The following is a 14,929-nucleotide window of genomic DNA, read 5'->3' on the forward strand; positions in this document are numbered from 1 at the left end:
TCTGCAGATGATGTATCCCTCGGCTGTTAGGTGCCGCACGGCTGATTGCTTCCTCGATGCGTTTCTAGATCCCGAGGTGCTGGAACTGGCCGGCCTGAATGGCGAGTTCCAGTGCGCACGGCAGGAGCGGGCCCAGCTTGCGGCACTGTGCCACCAGCGCACGCAGAGAGTGGACACTCTCAGGGGAGACCTGGCCGCCCTCACATCCAAACTGGAGGCCCTGGAGAACGCCAGGTACTGAGATTTTAGAGTACGATATTATTGGGTGGAAAAGTCACCCTAACTTGTAAAACTCGTAAACCCGCAAATGGTCAAAAATGATAATTTGGCGTTTTCTGTTGTGACTTCAAATAATCTATGTGTGTACAACTTGTATATCCTTAGGTACTGTAGAAACTGTTTTTACTCTCCCAAGAAAAAACTATGTTTAGTTTTATTAAATAAGTTAAAAGTCTCTTCAAAACGCCGAAAATTAGGCGTTTGTATTGCTAAATCTTACGAGATCATTAAAATAAGTGTTAAATAATATATGCAATGAAACAAAAGGTATAAATTTGATAAGTATAATTGTTTATTTTTAGCGCTTTTTGGTTCGTTGTTATTTTGTTACATATAACTTATATGTAACAGGCCTTTAATGTTAAGAACTTTAACTTATTAAATATAAAGGGATTACAAAAGTATTCATATAAAAGATCTTAAAATTACTAACTATAGTCAACAAATCACAAAATCAGTCTAGTTTTTATTTTTTATATTAGACGATGGCAAAACAATGAAAGAGTTTTACCTACCATTAAAACTTAAATTATGTTGCCTCTCTCTAGAACATGTTTATGTGAGAGATAGCATCTCCCTTTCGGCTGGCGTTACCTAGTTCCTACCCGCCTTTTAGTACCGTCCTTTTTCTATGGCAACGCTTTTTGTCTCTTAAGTTGGTATTACAGCTGACTAATTAAACTCTAATTCTGCTAACTTTTATACATGAATAGTAATGTGAAAGCCGAAACAAACTAAAGGTTACTGGTTGTGCAGCCGAGTCACGAGCAATAAGATGCACCCGAGTACAGCCGAACACAATTCAACACATCCCAATCGCATATTTTGGTCATTTTTTGTACGAAAGCGAAACCGCGGCCGAAACTCATTTTACTGACCGAAACTGATACCAAAACTTCGTTCGGTCACTATTAATCACACACTACAGCACATGCATATCACTTTTGGTCAAAGTAACATTTTACATTTAAAATTTAAATAATACATCTGTATTTAAAACGAAAATAAAAAATGGATAATTAGAGCGGGAAAAAACAAAATAGACGCAATTCTACAGCAAAATTACTTCATTCTTGTTAAAAAATAAATTAATTGTAAACACCTATGTATTTATAAATGTCATGCCGGGCCCGGGACATCTCAGTGAGGACACGTTGAAAAATGTTAAACCTGATTTATAAAAATACAGAGAAGAAGCTTTGGACGAGCTAGCTGTGGTACAGAAGGAACTATCGGAGCAGAGAGAGAAGTTGTCTCGCGCTAACACCCAGCTAAAAAGAGCCCGCCTGGCTGCAAAACGTGCTGTACAGAATAGTGAAACCATGGCTCAGCTTGAGGTAAACTTGTTTATTCTCCTTGATTTCTTAGTGAATGTTTAAAAAAAAATTGTACTTATGAATAAAGCGATCAATATCTTTCAAATTTTCTTTTGCAAATATCTTTCATAAAAAGCCAATTATTAGATTGTATAAAAAATATATCAAAACTGCTTAGATCTTGTTATATCCTCGGTTCTTTTTCTCTTGGGAATTATATACTTAATTGTATTATGTACTTTATAAAAATAGTGTAAAATAGTAGTTGTAAATACTGTACACAGGGGTTGTACCTCGCGTGCTTGTGAGGGTGGGCTGTTTTCCAACCAAATTTGTAACTCTGCACAGTGCCCCGATTACAATAGGAAGTTAACAGAGTTATCTTCAGCTGTCCATAAAGAAAAACCAATATTTGTGTACGAAAATAAGTATATTCGCATGAACGTTTAAAGTATCTTCGTCAGCAACCTATAATTGAACATGTTTAGAAGAAAAAATTGTATGCATATTATGCTTTTCATACAGAAAACTTAATTTTACTTTGTAGATAAAATTGTAGATAAATTATTAATAAATATTAGATAAAAGTAGCATTTACAAATTAACATGTGAGGAATGCGATGCCATTTATATCGGTCAATCAGGCAGATCTTTCAATATTAGATTCAAAGAACATTAAAGTGCGTTCATTAAACAAAAGCCTAAAAAATCACAATTCGCATAACACCCCATCAATAATAAACATAATTTGACAAACAACAATAAACTCGAACCATTACACATAGAAAATAAAGGCTATAGACTCAATCTGTTAGATCAATTAGAAATAATAAAAAATGACAATAGCCCAGCTAATATACTAATAAATGAACAGTTAATCACCTTTGCCTAATATTTTCAAAAATAAAAACTAAATTATTTGTAATTGTAATCTTGTAATTGTAAATTTATAATTTCATATTATGAACGAGTATAATAAACTTATTATTATATACCTACTCAATATATAAAAACTTGTCATGTTCCCAATCAATTAAATTAAAATGAAATAATTTTATAAAATCTGAATGTATTTTTACCTTAATGACATGGAACTTAAATCTTAGTTATATAATGAAACCTGTATAAAACACCAATGTAGAGTTTCAACAATATTTTTCAAAATAAACCTGTATAAATGAAATCAATATTTACATAATTATTGTATTCATTTTAAAGTCATACCTTACAAATATGTTTAAATAATGGAAGGTTTTCTCCAATATGACCAAAATATTCTTCTGAAATATACTCAGTATTACCTAATTGATTTTTGATTACTCTACTTATTTTGGCTTGTACAGAAATCCACAATCATGAAACAGCAATTATTTTTAGTAAATAAGGAAACTTTGTAAATATTTAAGTTAGTTTTTTTGAAAATGTCCTAACGAGACGAAACGCGTCACAATATACCCTTAAAATAAAGTATAATTATAATCCAATAAATTTATTTTATTTTGGATACATTACTAAATTTGAAGATAAATGTTAACTTCCCATTGTAATCGGGCCCCAGGTGGCCTTAGCATTATAAATATGTTTATTTGGAAGATAAGGTGTCATCGGGAGTCGAAAACTATAATTTGGAGGAGAGCAAATTGTTTGTTTATTGCAAAGTTAACATTTTTCGTGATTTTCTTACAAAAAAATCCATTTTTGGTAGTTCAAATTACGTTTGCATTCATTTTCAGAAGCAAAAATGTTTATTGCTACACGAAAAAAAAGTTCCAAAACTGTAATGCTATGACAACTGTCCCGCTGTTTGAAGTTTTGCTCACAATTAACGCTCTTTAGGGAACCTGTACCATCTAGCTCGCACTTTGTACAGAGAGCGCTTTAATGACACCATCCATTTGCATGACAGCCGCTAGATGATGGCACCGCTCTCTTAGGAAATCACAGCTCTAGAGTAATGTACGCTGTTTGCCGTAGTTGAACCGAATATGTGACTGCACAGGTGGCCATAGAATGCAGGATGCTGGCGGAGGCCAACAAGGCCGCAGCTGAGCACCTGGCGCGGTTGGAGCTGCCCGAAGTGGAGGAGAGGGCGCGTCAGCAAGGACTGGACCTCGCAGGGCTATTAGGGTAATATGCGCTGTTTAACTTGACACCGTTTTTTTACATTCTGTATATATTTCTTATAACTTTGACTGTATTGGTTTAAAAAATAAATATAATAAAAATAAATATACATTGCAAGCAGACTAAGCAGGCTAAAATCACTTACAATGTTGATATTTTGCGCAGTGGATCGCAGAGCAGTAAGAAATTAGGCATCCAGTCGGGAAGGAGTAGCATTGCTTCTGGCCAAGGTAAACAATTCTATATTCCTTATTAAAATGAATAAAACACCCCGGTAGTGAGATACAATCATTTACCGTCTTATAATATACAACTTGCTTACTTGACACTTACGATTTAACTGTATGAAAAAAAATACTATTTGAAAAATTATATTGGAGACAAATTTAAAATCAACTTTAAAAAACACACGATGACTACGCTAACCAGACGAGACAGAGCATATCTTGACCTTATAATATGTCACTGAATCAAATTAAATTATAAACACCTCTCTCCCGCTTCCACCCCCAACTACGAGTCTACTATATACCATTGTGTCTTTCTACTTTCCTTTATAATAATTTTCTATGAAAAAATATGTCCTAAAAACGCCTATTGGGCGTATTTATAAATAAATTAATGATACATTGCAAAGATTTGTATTGCATTACGTAGGTTCCCTGGGCCTAGAGCCTTCCAAGTGCTCTTGCGTGTCGAGCACCTCCCTGGGGACAGGGGTCGCCTCCCTCTCCTCGGGGATACGGGAAGAGCTGAATGCCGCACGGGCGCCGCGCTCCCCCCTTTCTGACTCCCAGGTATGCCGTCAACTGTATTCATTTCTCTTATTATAATGAGTGAATGCATTATATAGGGTTTTCAATAGTAACGCTCGTTGTTTGACAACAGCTCGTTCAATAGGCTTACAATATCCTCAACTTCAGTTCCTCTAAGACCTCCGTTAATGGCCGTACGAGTAATATCTTCGATGTATGCATGGGTGAATTATGCGCAGTGAATTGATTTTTATGATTAAATGAGAAAGATGGATTACAATTGAAGTTATTTATTGAGTAGATACACACAAGTTACATCCTTACAATGTTTGTACAGAAGGAATTTACAATAGCGAACACTGGACGGAGAGCTGTGGTCAGCGGCACGAAATGTCAAGATGAAATGTGAAATGTTCTTCCGGTGCACGACATTTGATATCTTTTCCAAGCTGACGTTGCAGCAGATTACGCGTTGCGGATCAAAGCGGGGTCGGCTCTGCCAACCACACGGCTTTTGGTGTTGCTCTCCACAATACCTTCAATATTAATTTCTACATTGATGTCTTCTTCCATAATATTTATATAAAAAAAATCCATCCGAAGAATCTTAATTAATTAATCTAAATTAAATCCTGAAGCAGACTGTTCTTCTGTGGAAATTAATGTCCTTGTTGGAATATTTTTCCACAATTATGCCGTTTTATCCACATCAAATATAAAAAATGGTGTAGTTTTTAAAGAGTTACTAAAATGAACTCGTACTCGACGGAAGCGTACTCAATGGGGGGTTACATGTACTTATATTTTGTAATATTATTTAAGTTGTATTTATAGTTTATAGTTGGATAATTTATACAGCGCCATTTTTGTGAAAATCACCTCAAGTTGTATATATTGTATTACTTACCTTTTAAGCTGGTGCGCTTGTCTACTATGCTGGAACCATTTTACGCTGTGATTTTTCATTATTTTTGGACTGACACCGGAAGTGTGAGACTAATGCATTTCAACAGATATATCCAACATGGATTCACGGAACACAAATGAATGTATCTATGCAATATAATTTGGTTTATTCAAATCTGTTTTTCTTTAGGATAAAATATCAAGTAGGAAGTTTTCTTCACAACCACATGGTAAAAAAAGTAAGATATATTTTAATTCTTTACAAAATTAGACAGTATATTTAAATTGTTATTTTGGAAACTTCAAAATAATACCGCCCGCGACACCACGAGTTCAAATCAGCAAGTTTCTCTGACATTTAAAAGTAGAACCCTGTACAATTCAAAAAACATATTCTTTTTACCCGCTCAACGTCAAAACATACTAAAAATGGATAAAAATGGCTACCCTGGAAACCGGAAATCTATCACAACAACATTATAATTAACTTATTACAACAGGGATGGAGAATACCTTAAAGAAGGGAATATGGAAGTCTAGGCATTTACATTTAATAAAACCAACCGGTCCAAGATAAAGATTAAAAATAGTTTCCAGGCGTTGCCTAGTATGTGAAATAATTCAGTCAGATGAATCTCTTCACAACAATAAAGGTTTCAACTCTTTAACTTCACGAAAATAAAAAAATGGAAGAATTGAAACATAGGCAAAATGGTGAGTGGTTAAACAGAGTGTAAGGTGGCCACTTAAACCAGCTATTGATAGGTCATTAGCCCTGTAAATGCCTAGACTTCTATATTCCCCTCTTTATGGTATTCTCCATCCCTGTTGTACTTGGTTAATCTTAATGACTCCCGAGGTGGTGAAATCTAGTCTTTTGTCTGCAAACATTTGGACAACCTCAAACAAACTTGTAACGTTATAATTTATTGATTATGGTGAACCTGCGACGTTTTAAAGTAGTTTATTCTTATAAAATTTTTCATGCATTTTTGAGAAACTTTGGCGTACAATTAAATGCTCTAATTTAAGAAAACTCTTTTCGTATACAATTTCCCATAGCACCGAACTTCTTTGTATCAAATAAAAAATAATTTCAGATATGGGCGGCAGCTCCATGCCCCTCAGTGTGGTCCTCCTCGGGCTGGACAGCGAGCCCGTGAGGGACGTCCCTCGCACCGCTGGCCGCAAGTCCTCCACCACCAAGAAGTAGCACCCCCTCCCGGCGCACGATACAATAGTGTGTTGGACAAGAGCTGGCGGGAATGCGCCCCATAGTCCTATAGTCCAAATCACTATGGACCATCACATTTTAACGTTATTATTGCTGAATTAAACTATAACAGCTGCTACAGCGGTGAGTCTCAGCACGGAACAACCAGATTGAGTAAAATCATATTTAATTCATGTGATTTCCCCATACATTTCCACGGCTGTCTTTTTTATTTTTAATTTTATTAACAAGTTTTTTTACCAACTTACATACTGTACGGATCTCAACATTTGTGCATCTATCGTACATAGTTTTACCACACATTCGCCTGAGAGATCGCATTTTGACAGCATTCAGCCTACTTTCATCCCTGTTTTTCCAAGTCCACACTTCGCTCCCATACATCAAGGTCGGTACCAGGACTCCATTATGAACTGCTAATTTTGCCTCTTGCGACAAACATTCATTTGCCAAGGTTGATTTAAGTGCACCGTTCACTCTGTCCTCGGCACTCACCCTTCTTTCAATATCTTTCTCAGTCATTCTTCCCTAGTAAACATACTTCCCAGATACACAAATTCCAATTTTTTTTTTAGTTTAACTCCATTCACAATTTCTAAAACTTTACTAGAAATATTATATAATTATTTACGAACAGATTTTTTTAATGCAGATAGTTGTAGCCTTGCAAACAAAGACTTCTTGATTTTTTAAATATCAATTATAGAGTCCTAAATTTAAAAATATGAATAGCTCCTTTTATAATATTTTGGCTAGTTTCCGAAATCAGTAATTTGGTATGCAATGATGTTGATCAATAGATAGTACAGGGTATACACTAAATATAGTACAAATGTTTTTTTGACCAAATCTTTTTGTTCTAAATTATATTTATTTTTATATTGTTTTTTATATTTATATACTATGTTTTCAAACAAAATCTTTTAAGACTACAAATATTTCGCAATTTAAATATTTATAAGTTTGTTTTTACAAATGATATAATGTTTATCAAATTATGTTAATCAGAATTATGATGTTATATAATGGACAAATAAATAAAATATAATATGTTATGTGTATATGATTTAATTACTCTGTTTTCTAACTTACAATTACAAACATTAACAAACACCTACAATAGTACTTTTGGTTTTAAATTATTTCCATTTTTGCCAGGAATATTCAATTTACTAAGGAAATAAATTAAAACACATAATATAATATATTTAAATTTGGTAATGTATAAATAAAACACATTTATTGGATTTTAATTCTACTTTATTTTTTTTAATATACAAGAGGATATATTGTGACGCGTTTCGTCTTGTTAAGACATGTCCTAACAAGACGTGTATATTTTTAAAAATACCTATACCTTCGTGTTTATTTTAAAAATACATTACAAAATTTAATATGGAATTCTACCAACTGTCTACATACACAATAAATAATATATTTAATCAAACATTTAAAAGAATGAAAAAGACATTATCCTTTTTTACTGTGATAATGAAATGTAATACAAATAACTCAATAAAAAATATTTTCATGAGTTTGTCAATTATTGTATGCCAACTCTGCAAAGCTCACAAATAAATTTCTTCGTTTAGGCAAATTGATGAAAGGGATGCGGTAGAATATTTGCAGTGTAGTTTCATGTGAGAATCTCGATGGCTGTTCTCAGGTTCAATAATGAAAAAGGAAATCGAATGGAGATAATTTTGCCTCGGTAGTACAATGACTGGCACGTTTGCCTGCCATGCTTAGGGTCCTAGGTTCGATTCCTGTAGGGTGGATGTTAAATACTGGTTTTATAAGTGATTCCACACTGCTATATTTCATTTTTATTTATTTATTTATTTAACTTTTTGTACATAATGTTATTTGTACATTGGCGGGCTTATTGCCAAATGGCAATTTCTTCCAACCAACCAATAAAATAAAAGTTATATTTTTATAATTTAAGTCACAGAACATATTCAATAGAAAAAAAAGATTAAAAATTTAAAGATATATAAAAATAGAAATAAACGTATTTGTTTATAAATTACCTTAAATCGAAACCATTACTCAATGGGAAAAAAGAGGAAAGAGGAAAGAGGAAAAAGGAAAGGAGGAGAGATTAAGGAAGAGAAAGGAGATGTTTCTTCAGACGTGATTTAAACAGAGATAATGTAGTAACATCTTTGATGGTGGATGGGAGATGATTCCACAGTCGAGCCGCATGGACACTATATGAGTTAGAGAAGAAAGAGGAATTGTGTATGGGTATTAAGAGAGTGCCTTGAGAATAAGAACGAAGAGGTAAACCATGAACTGATAAGCGTTGAAATTTTTCACACAGGTATATAGGAGCGTTAGGACTATGAAGTACATTGAACAGAAGTAAGAGGGAGTGATAGTCTCTCCGCTGTCTAATTTTGAGCCATTTCAGTTGCCTACGATAGTCAGAAATGTGGTCATATTTCCTAAGACCAAAAATGTACCTTATGCATGTATTCTGAAGTCGTTCAAGTTTATCGAGTTGCTCACAGCTTAAATCAGTCATGGAAACATCAGCGTAATCTAGAATGGGTAGTAGTAATGCTTGTACAAGAGTGCATTATATTTCATTGCTTCTGAATGAGGAACTTCAGCCCTTCAGGAAATTGGATACAAAAAATGTTTTCTTGTGCGCGGTAAAAATTAGAGCATTAAATCGTACCGCAAAGTTTCTTGAAAATGTACGAAAAAAATAATAAAAACTATTTTCGTAAAAACGCATTACTTTGATTGACATCACTGGTTCATATGAACCAACCAATCATGTGACAGCTGTGAAGGATATCCGGTTGGCCTACCGTAAACGTACCAATAGGAAGAACTAACAGAGAACAACCTTTGATGTCACACGCAGAGTTATTTCAGAAATACAAAACTTTAAAAAATCATAGCGATGATAATACGATATGGAAAAAAATTATTACTTTTGGGCTTAGTTTAATAGTCTATTAAAAAAGACACTGAACTTCCTCATTTGCACCTGAAGCGTAAGATTGGTCACCTTACAAAACAAATGGCTTCGTACTGTGTACTCCTGGGGACTTAATCATGCAGAAGATGTCAGCAAACCAAAGGTAAAACAAAATACTAAATATACTGAATTGGCTCAAAATTATACACCAAAGTGAATATCATACCCCCCCTCCCCCACTTTCTCTAGACTGTGTTTTCGTAGTCCTAACACTCCACTATACTTCAAAATTCATCATCATCAGATTAGGGCTTACCTATTTGTCTATATTCTCAAAGCATTTTTTTAATTTCCGTAAATAATTCCTCTTTCTTTACATATTCATACATTGCCCACGCGGCTCAACTGTGGAATCATCTCCCAACTATCAAAAATGTTTCCACGGCATTTCGGTTCAAATCATGTCTCAAGAAACGTTTACTATATCTTCCGAAACACTCATCTCTTCCTCTCTTTTAATTTTATCTTTTCTATTAAAGAATATTTATTTATTTATTTTTATTTATTTATTATCAAATTAATTGATTTATTTACACATATATTGCTAGTTATAAAAAAAGTCTATGATTTCTCTAATCCGGAAATTCAAATAAAGTTGCCGCGTGTCTAGTAAAACGATGAAATCATACGATTTTGCCATTTTTAAAATATGTTTTTTCAAAATCGCGCAGTTAAAAAAAAATGCGCATTCGATAAAAACAATAATTTTTAAAGATATTTCTGTTGAAAAATGTGCTTTAAAGTTTTATATAACTAAAATACAATAACTTTTTGACCGGCAGATTACGGCTTTTGAAATTTAGACCAAACTTTGATGCATCGATTTTTATATAAAGACGATATGTTGAACTGAAATTGGTTCAAATGATTTGAAGTTAATAAATTGAACATTAAAAAAGCCGTAACGAAATTTTTTTTTTTGTTTTGGAAAAGAAATACAAGCATTTTGAATCACATGAATTTTGTGATTTTTTTTTATTTCTACGCAAAAGTATGCCTTTGGTAATCTCCTTGAAATATTTTAACTAGTTGAATTTTTTTTTATGAAACAGTATTTTTTTTTTTTTAGATTAAAATTTTGTTTGCAAGTATTCCATTTCTAACAGGATCTTGTTTACATTTTTATTAGTAATCAGAGATTAAGTGGATACATTATTTTCTAACTTTATTATTTTTTGCCCATAATGGCAGTTGAATTAAGAATCAATAGGGGAAATAACGTTTTTTTTTAGTATTGTGCTATAAATGTCAAAATTGTGCCCATAATTTAATTACATGTTTGCTGTAGTTAACAAATTTAATGAGCGTTGCACATATTACAATGATAAGTCCATCGCTAGAAAGTTTATTTTCAGTTCAGAAGGTATTTAAAAAAAATACCTAGCCTACCTAACATAGGTACTAGGTAGGTACTGTATTTTATTATTCCATATATCAAAAATCTGGATTCTTTCTTATTTTAATAACTAAGTGCCTGCCTACTGGATAAGTAAATAGGAACCTACATATTTAAAAATCGTAAGTTAGTTCGTTATTTTAAAAATACAGTGCATGTGCAACGTATAAAACATATGAAAATAAAAACGGCCGTCAAAAGTACAATAGATTTTTTGCTCTAATCACAGATATTATAATGTTATTAATTCATTTTAATTTGTGACAAAGAGCTAACGCAACATCAAAATGCTTTCTCGGGGGTGAGTTTTGGCTTTTATAAATAGTTTTAAAAATGTAATATTATTTATTTGGAAGGAATGCGGCGTAATCGTAATTTGATTGCATTCGTAATAAATCTTTTTATTTTAAAGCGGAATTGTTAAACTTTGGAATAAGCTGTATTATATTATGAAATGTATAAAAAATTCGATACGAATTGTATGAATTTAGGTACAAAATAAGAATGTATATTGCTAAAATTTTCTTGCAAATGTATAATTTGTTTGCGTTGCTAAACAAACATAAAAAATGAATTCGTTGATTTTGTTACGATTAAAGTAAAAAAATATGATAACTCGACAGTTAAAATGTTAAATAATATGATGCGCCGTATAATGAATTTTGTAGAAAAGAAAAGAAAATATAATTTAGAATGAAAAATAAGCTTAACTTCTTTTTAAAAAAAAAGTAATTTCAAGACAATATGCATACAAGATAAGTGTTATGTAAAACTATCATGGCTAAGTAGGATAAATACAAAAAATAAAAATAAACTACAGTGAAAAAGCTCAGTGTTTTTTAAATATTTATTAAAAGACTATCAAACTGAGCCATCAAAAAAATATTATGTACCAGCGCTATGATTTTTTAAAAGTTCTGTAATTTTAAAATTACTCCGCCCGTGACGTCACAAGTTCTAGTGGGTAAGTTCTGCTGATTGGTGAGTTGCTTCCCGGAAACCGAAAATATAACACAACATTATATCATTGCTTGATTCGGAAGAACTTTTGTGACGTAATTCAAAGTAATTCATTTTTATTCTTTTTTTCTTACATTTTCGAGGTGCTTTGCAGTACAATCAAATGCTTTAATTTTTACCGCGTTTAAGAAAACATTTTTGTGTCGATTTTTCTGTAGCACTGAACTTCCTCATTCATAAAAATATATAAGTACTTAATTTTGTGATATAAATTTGTTGATATTATGAAAGTCGTACAAAAGGGTTCTGGATGTAAAGTCAGACGTGGAACATTACGTACCTAACATTTATTTTATATTTAATTTTAGAAAAATCTATATTAATTTAATGAACACTTTCTTTACAGTAAATCAATAGTTAATCCTTTAGCCTGACTTACCTAAAAATTAACAATACAATACATGCTTTTGAAATATAGTATAAGTGATTTTCTGAAGTCACTTACTTTTTGTACCGTATACCCAGTCAATGTCAAAAAGTTAAATTAGAAAAACCGTCAAGCTTGATTGATGTATTAAGCGGCTTACAAACAATATATTAAAAAGGAAATACCAATGATTATATTTCAGTAAAGTAACGAAACTATGTTTTTTTAATCACTACTTCGCACCAACAAAAACAATCTTTTGCATTTACTAGAAAAATTATGAGCGTAGAAAAAAAATGGTTGTGATCCCGTGGCTAATGTCGCGGACTCTGGATCAAGAGGTCCAAGGTTCAAATCTCGCTCTAACACAACTTGTTTCCCACTTTTAAACAGATATTTACAAGAAGAAAATGGTCCCAAAATTGAAATATTTAAGTAAATCACAAGAACGCAAATATTTCTTTTAAAAAACCAATCTAAAAAAAGATTTAAGATTTTCACCATTGTAAAACTCATGCCTATAAAATTAGCAGTACGTAGGGGAGACCATGAAGTATCAATTATCTGTTAATATATTTTTCGTTTGCTTACAGTTATGACCGTCAACTTTTTTAAAACATATATTTCTTAGTTATTCTGCTATATGTATGTTTTTTTTTAAATTTTGGTTTTTGAAAAAATAAAATAACGCAAATGACGGCATTTCTTACAAAATTCTTGATGAAAGTTCATTGTAATTTACTATCGAAATAAAAGCCGAATGATACTTAAATTCACAAATTTGGAATATCCATTATATCAACTCATTAGTTAACCTGAAACATTTGTTGATGATCCTTAAGGCAAAAATAATTTAATTTAATTTACTCTCATATAATTTGGAATTCTCTATCTTTACCTCTGTTTCGTATAAATACATTAAGTTTATTAATAAAGATACCAGTCTCGAAGATGTCACGAAAGCGATTAAACCGGTCACTGAATATTCAAAATTTGTGAATTAAAGTATCGCTCGTCTTTTGTTTCTGTAATAAGAGGCATAAAATATATGATGTTCGTCACATGGCAAAATAACGAAATAATACTAAAAGTTTCAGTATTTTTATTGTTTAATATTCTATGAAGTATAATAATAAACAATGGCGCCAAATACAGGAACCGCATAGAAAAATATTTTGACAAACATAGCTCAGTTCACTATTTCACTAATAGCGCAAGCTACGTAAGACCACAGTTAGAGACTCCATAACAACATTGCGCCCACTTGAAAACGGCTCAGCAAAAATCAATCACTAAATAATATTCTTCGTCTACTTCACTTTCATCTTTTTGTTTTTCATTTTACACTTTTTTGGAAGCAATTTTCTTGGGTTAACATTTTGTTCATCCCTCAGCACAAATCTTTTAACTGATATGGCCCTCAGTTTTTTTTACTACTTCTTCCTGAATTTCAAACTTTTTGAGTGTGTCATTATTTTCTATACATCCTTCCCCTTCCATTGTTTTTGTGGGATCCTGATTTTGGTATTGATTCAATACCATGGGAAGAAAACAATTCTTTTCCTTTACTTGGCTTTCTCTGAATATTTTTCTCACTTAATATGAAATACGTTGAACTTTGTGAAATAATTGAAGAAGCAGATGGAGCTGCTAAATCGATAAATTATGTTGATCGAGTGCCCATACTAGATGATGAAGTAAATGACATAGATAAGTCAAAAAATATATTCGGTGGATCATCCGTACATGATATATATGGCATTGTAGGATCAACTCTAAGAGTAGGGCAATCTCAGAAACAAAAGCATCTCAGGTGCTGCCACCATCTATAAATTTTCCTTTTTGTATATTAGGTATTCTATTTTATTGATATGGTGTTCTATTCTCTCCACCGACACCTACAAATTGTGATTAAAATAAAACTAATATCCTAAACCTTATACAAAAAATCATTAGCATTCCTGATTTCCCAAAATTGGACAAGCAGATCTTTATAATGAGAAACATGATTTAGAATTAGATTATTTGTGATATAAAACGTAAAGACAGATCTTCAAACTTAAACATTAAAGCTAAACTATTAGAAAAAAGACGAATATATTGTTTTCAATGTTTAAAATTTACATTTATGAATCAAAATTTATTTACTAATAATTTAAACAGATCAATTCTAAGAAGGAATCGTATGCTAGAAATGCCACAATGCAAAACAATGCTAGCATAGAGACATGCATATTTTATGGGCCGAAATTTTTTATATTTTTTACTGATAATATTTTGTTGATCCCAAACTTTTAAAATTTTCCCTCTTTGCTATTCCGGATTCAAACTAAAGATATTAACTCTTTTTTTCTACGATATATTATGCTTTTTTTATTATTAAAACATAAAAAAAGTGCCTCATAATTTTTCACAGAATACATTTCCATTTTTGTTTCTTATATTATGTAAAACTATTACACCTTTTTTTTATTATGGGAGCAAACAATTCATAAACATTTTTTGTATACCCACAAACAGGCCATGCCTTTGTGGAA

At 32.0% G+C, this 14,929-nt stretch overlaps 1 protein-coding gene across 1 annotated transcript; it reads left to right on the forward strand.

Moving 5' to 3' along the window:
* Positions 1-10: 10 nt before the first annotated feature.
* On the forward strand, positions 11-7,566 carry LOC148284412 (uncharacterized). The gene is made up of 7 exons (XM_088240375.1): positions 11-234; positions 1,469-1,616; positions 3,595-3,722; positions 3,885-3,949; positions 4,377-4,516; positions 5,571-5,619; positions 6,481-7,566. The coding sequence occupies exons 1-7, from the start codon at positions 11-13 to the stop codon at positions 6,591-6,593; spliced, it is 867 nt and encodes a 288-aa protein (XP_088096501.1). The 3' UTR covers positions 6,594-7,566.
* Positions 7,567-14,929: the final 7,363 nt, after the last annotated feature.

The sequence above is a fragment of the Micrasema longulum genome, unplaced genomic scaffold (assembly GCF_059751315.1).
Source record: "Micrasema longulum isolate JH-2025_06_02 unplaced genomic scaffold, ASM5975131v1 h1tg000123l, whole genome shotgun sequence".
In the NCBI taxonomy this organism is placed as follows: domain Eukaryota; kingdom Metazoa; phylum Arthropoda; class Insecta; order Trichoptera; family Brachycentridae; genus Micrasema; species Micrasema longulum.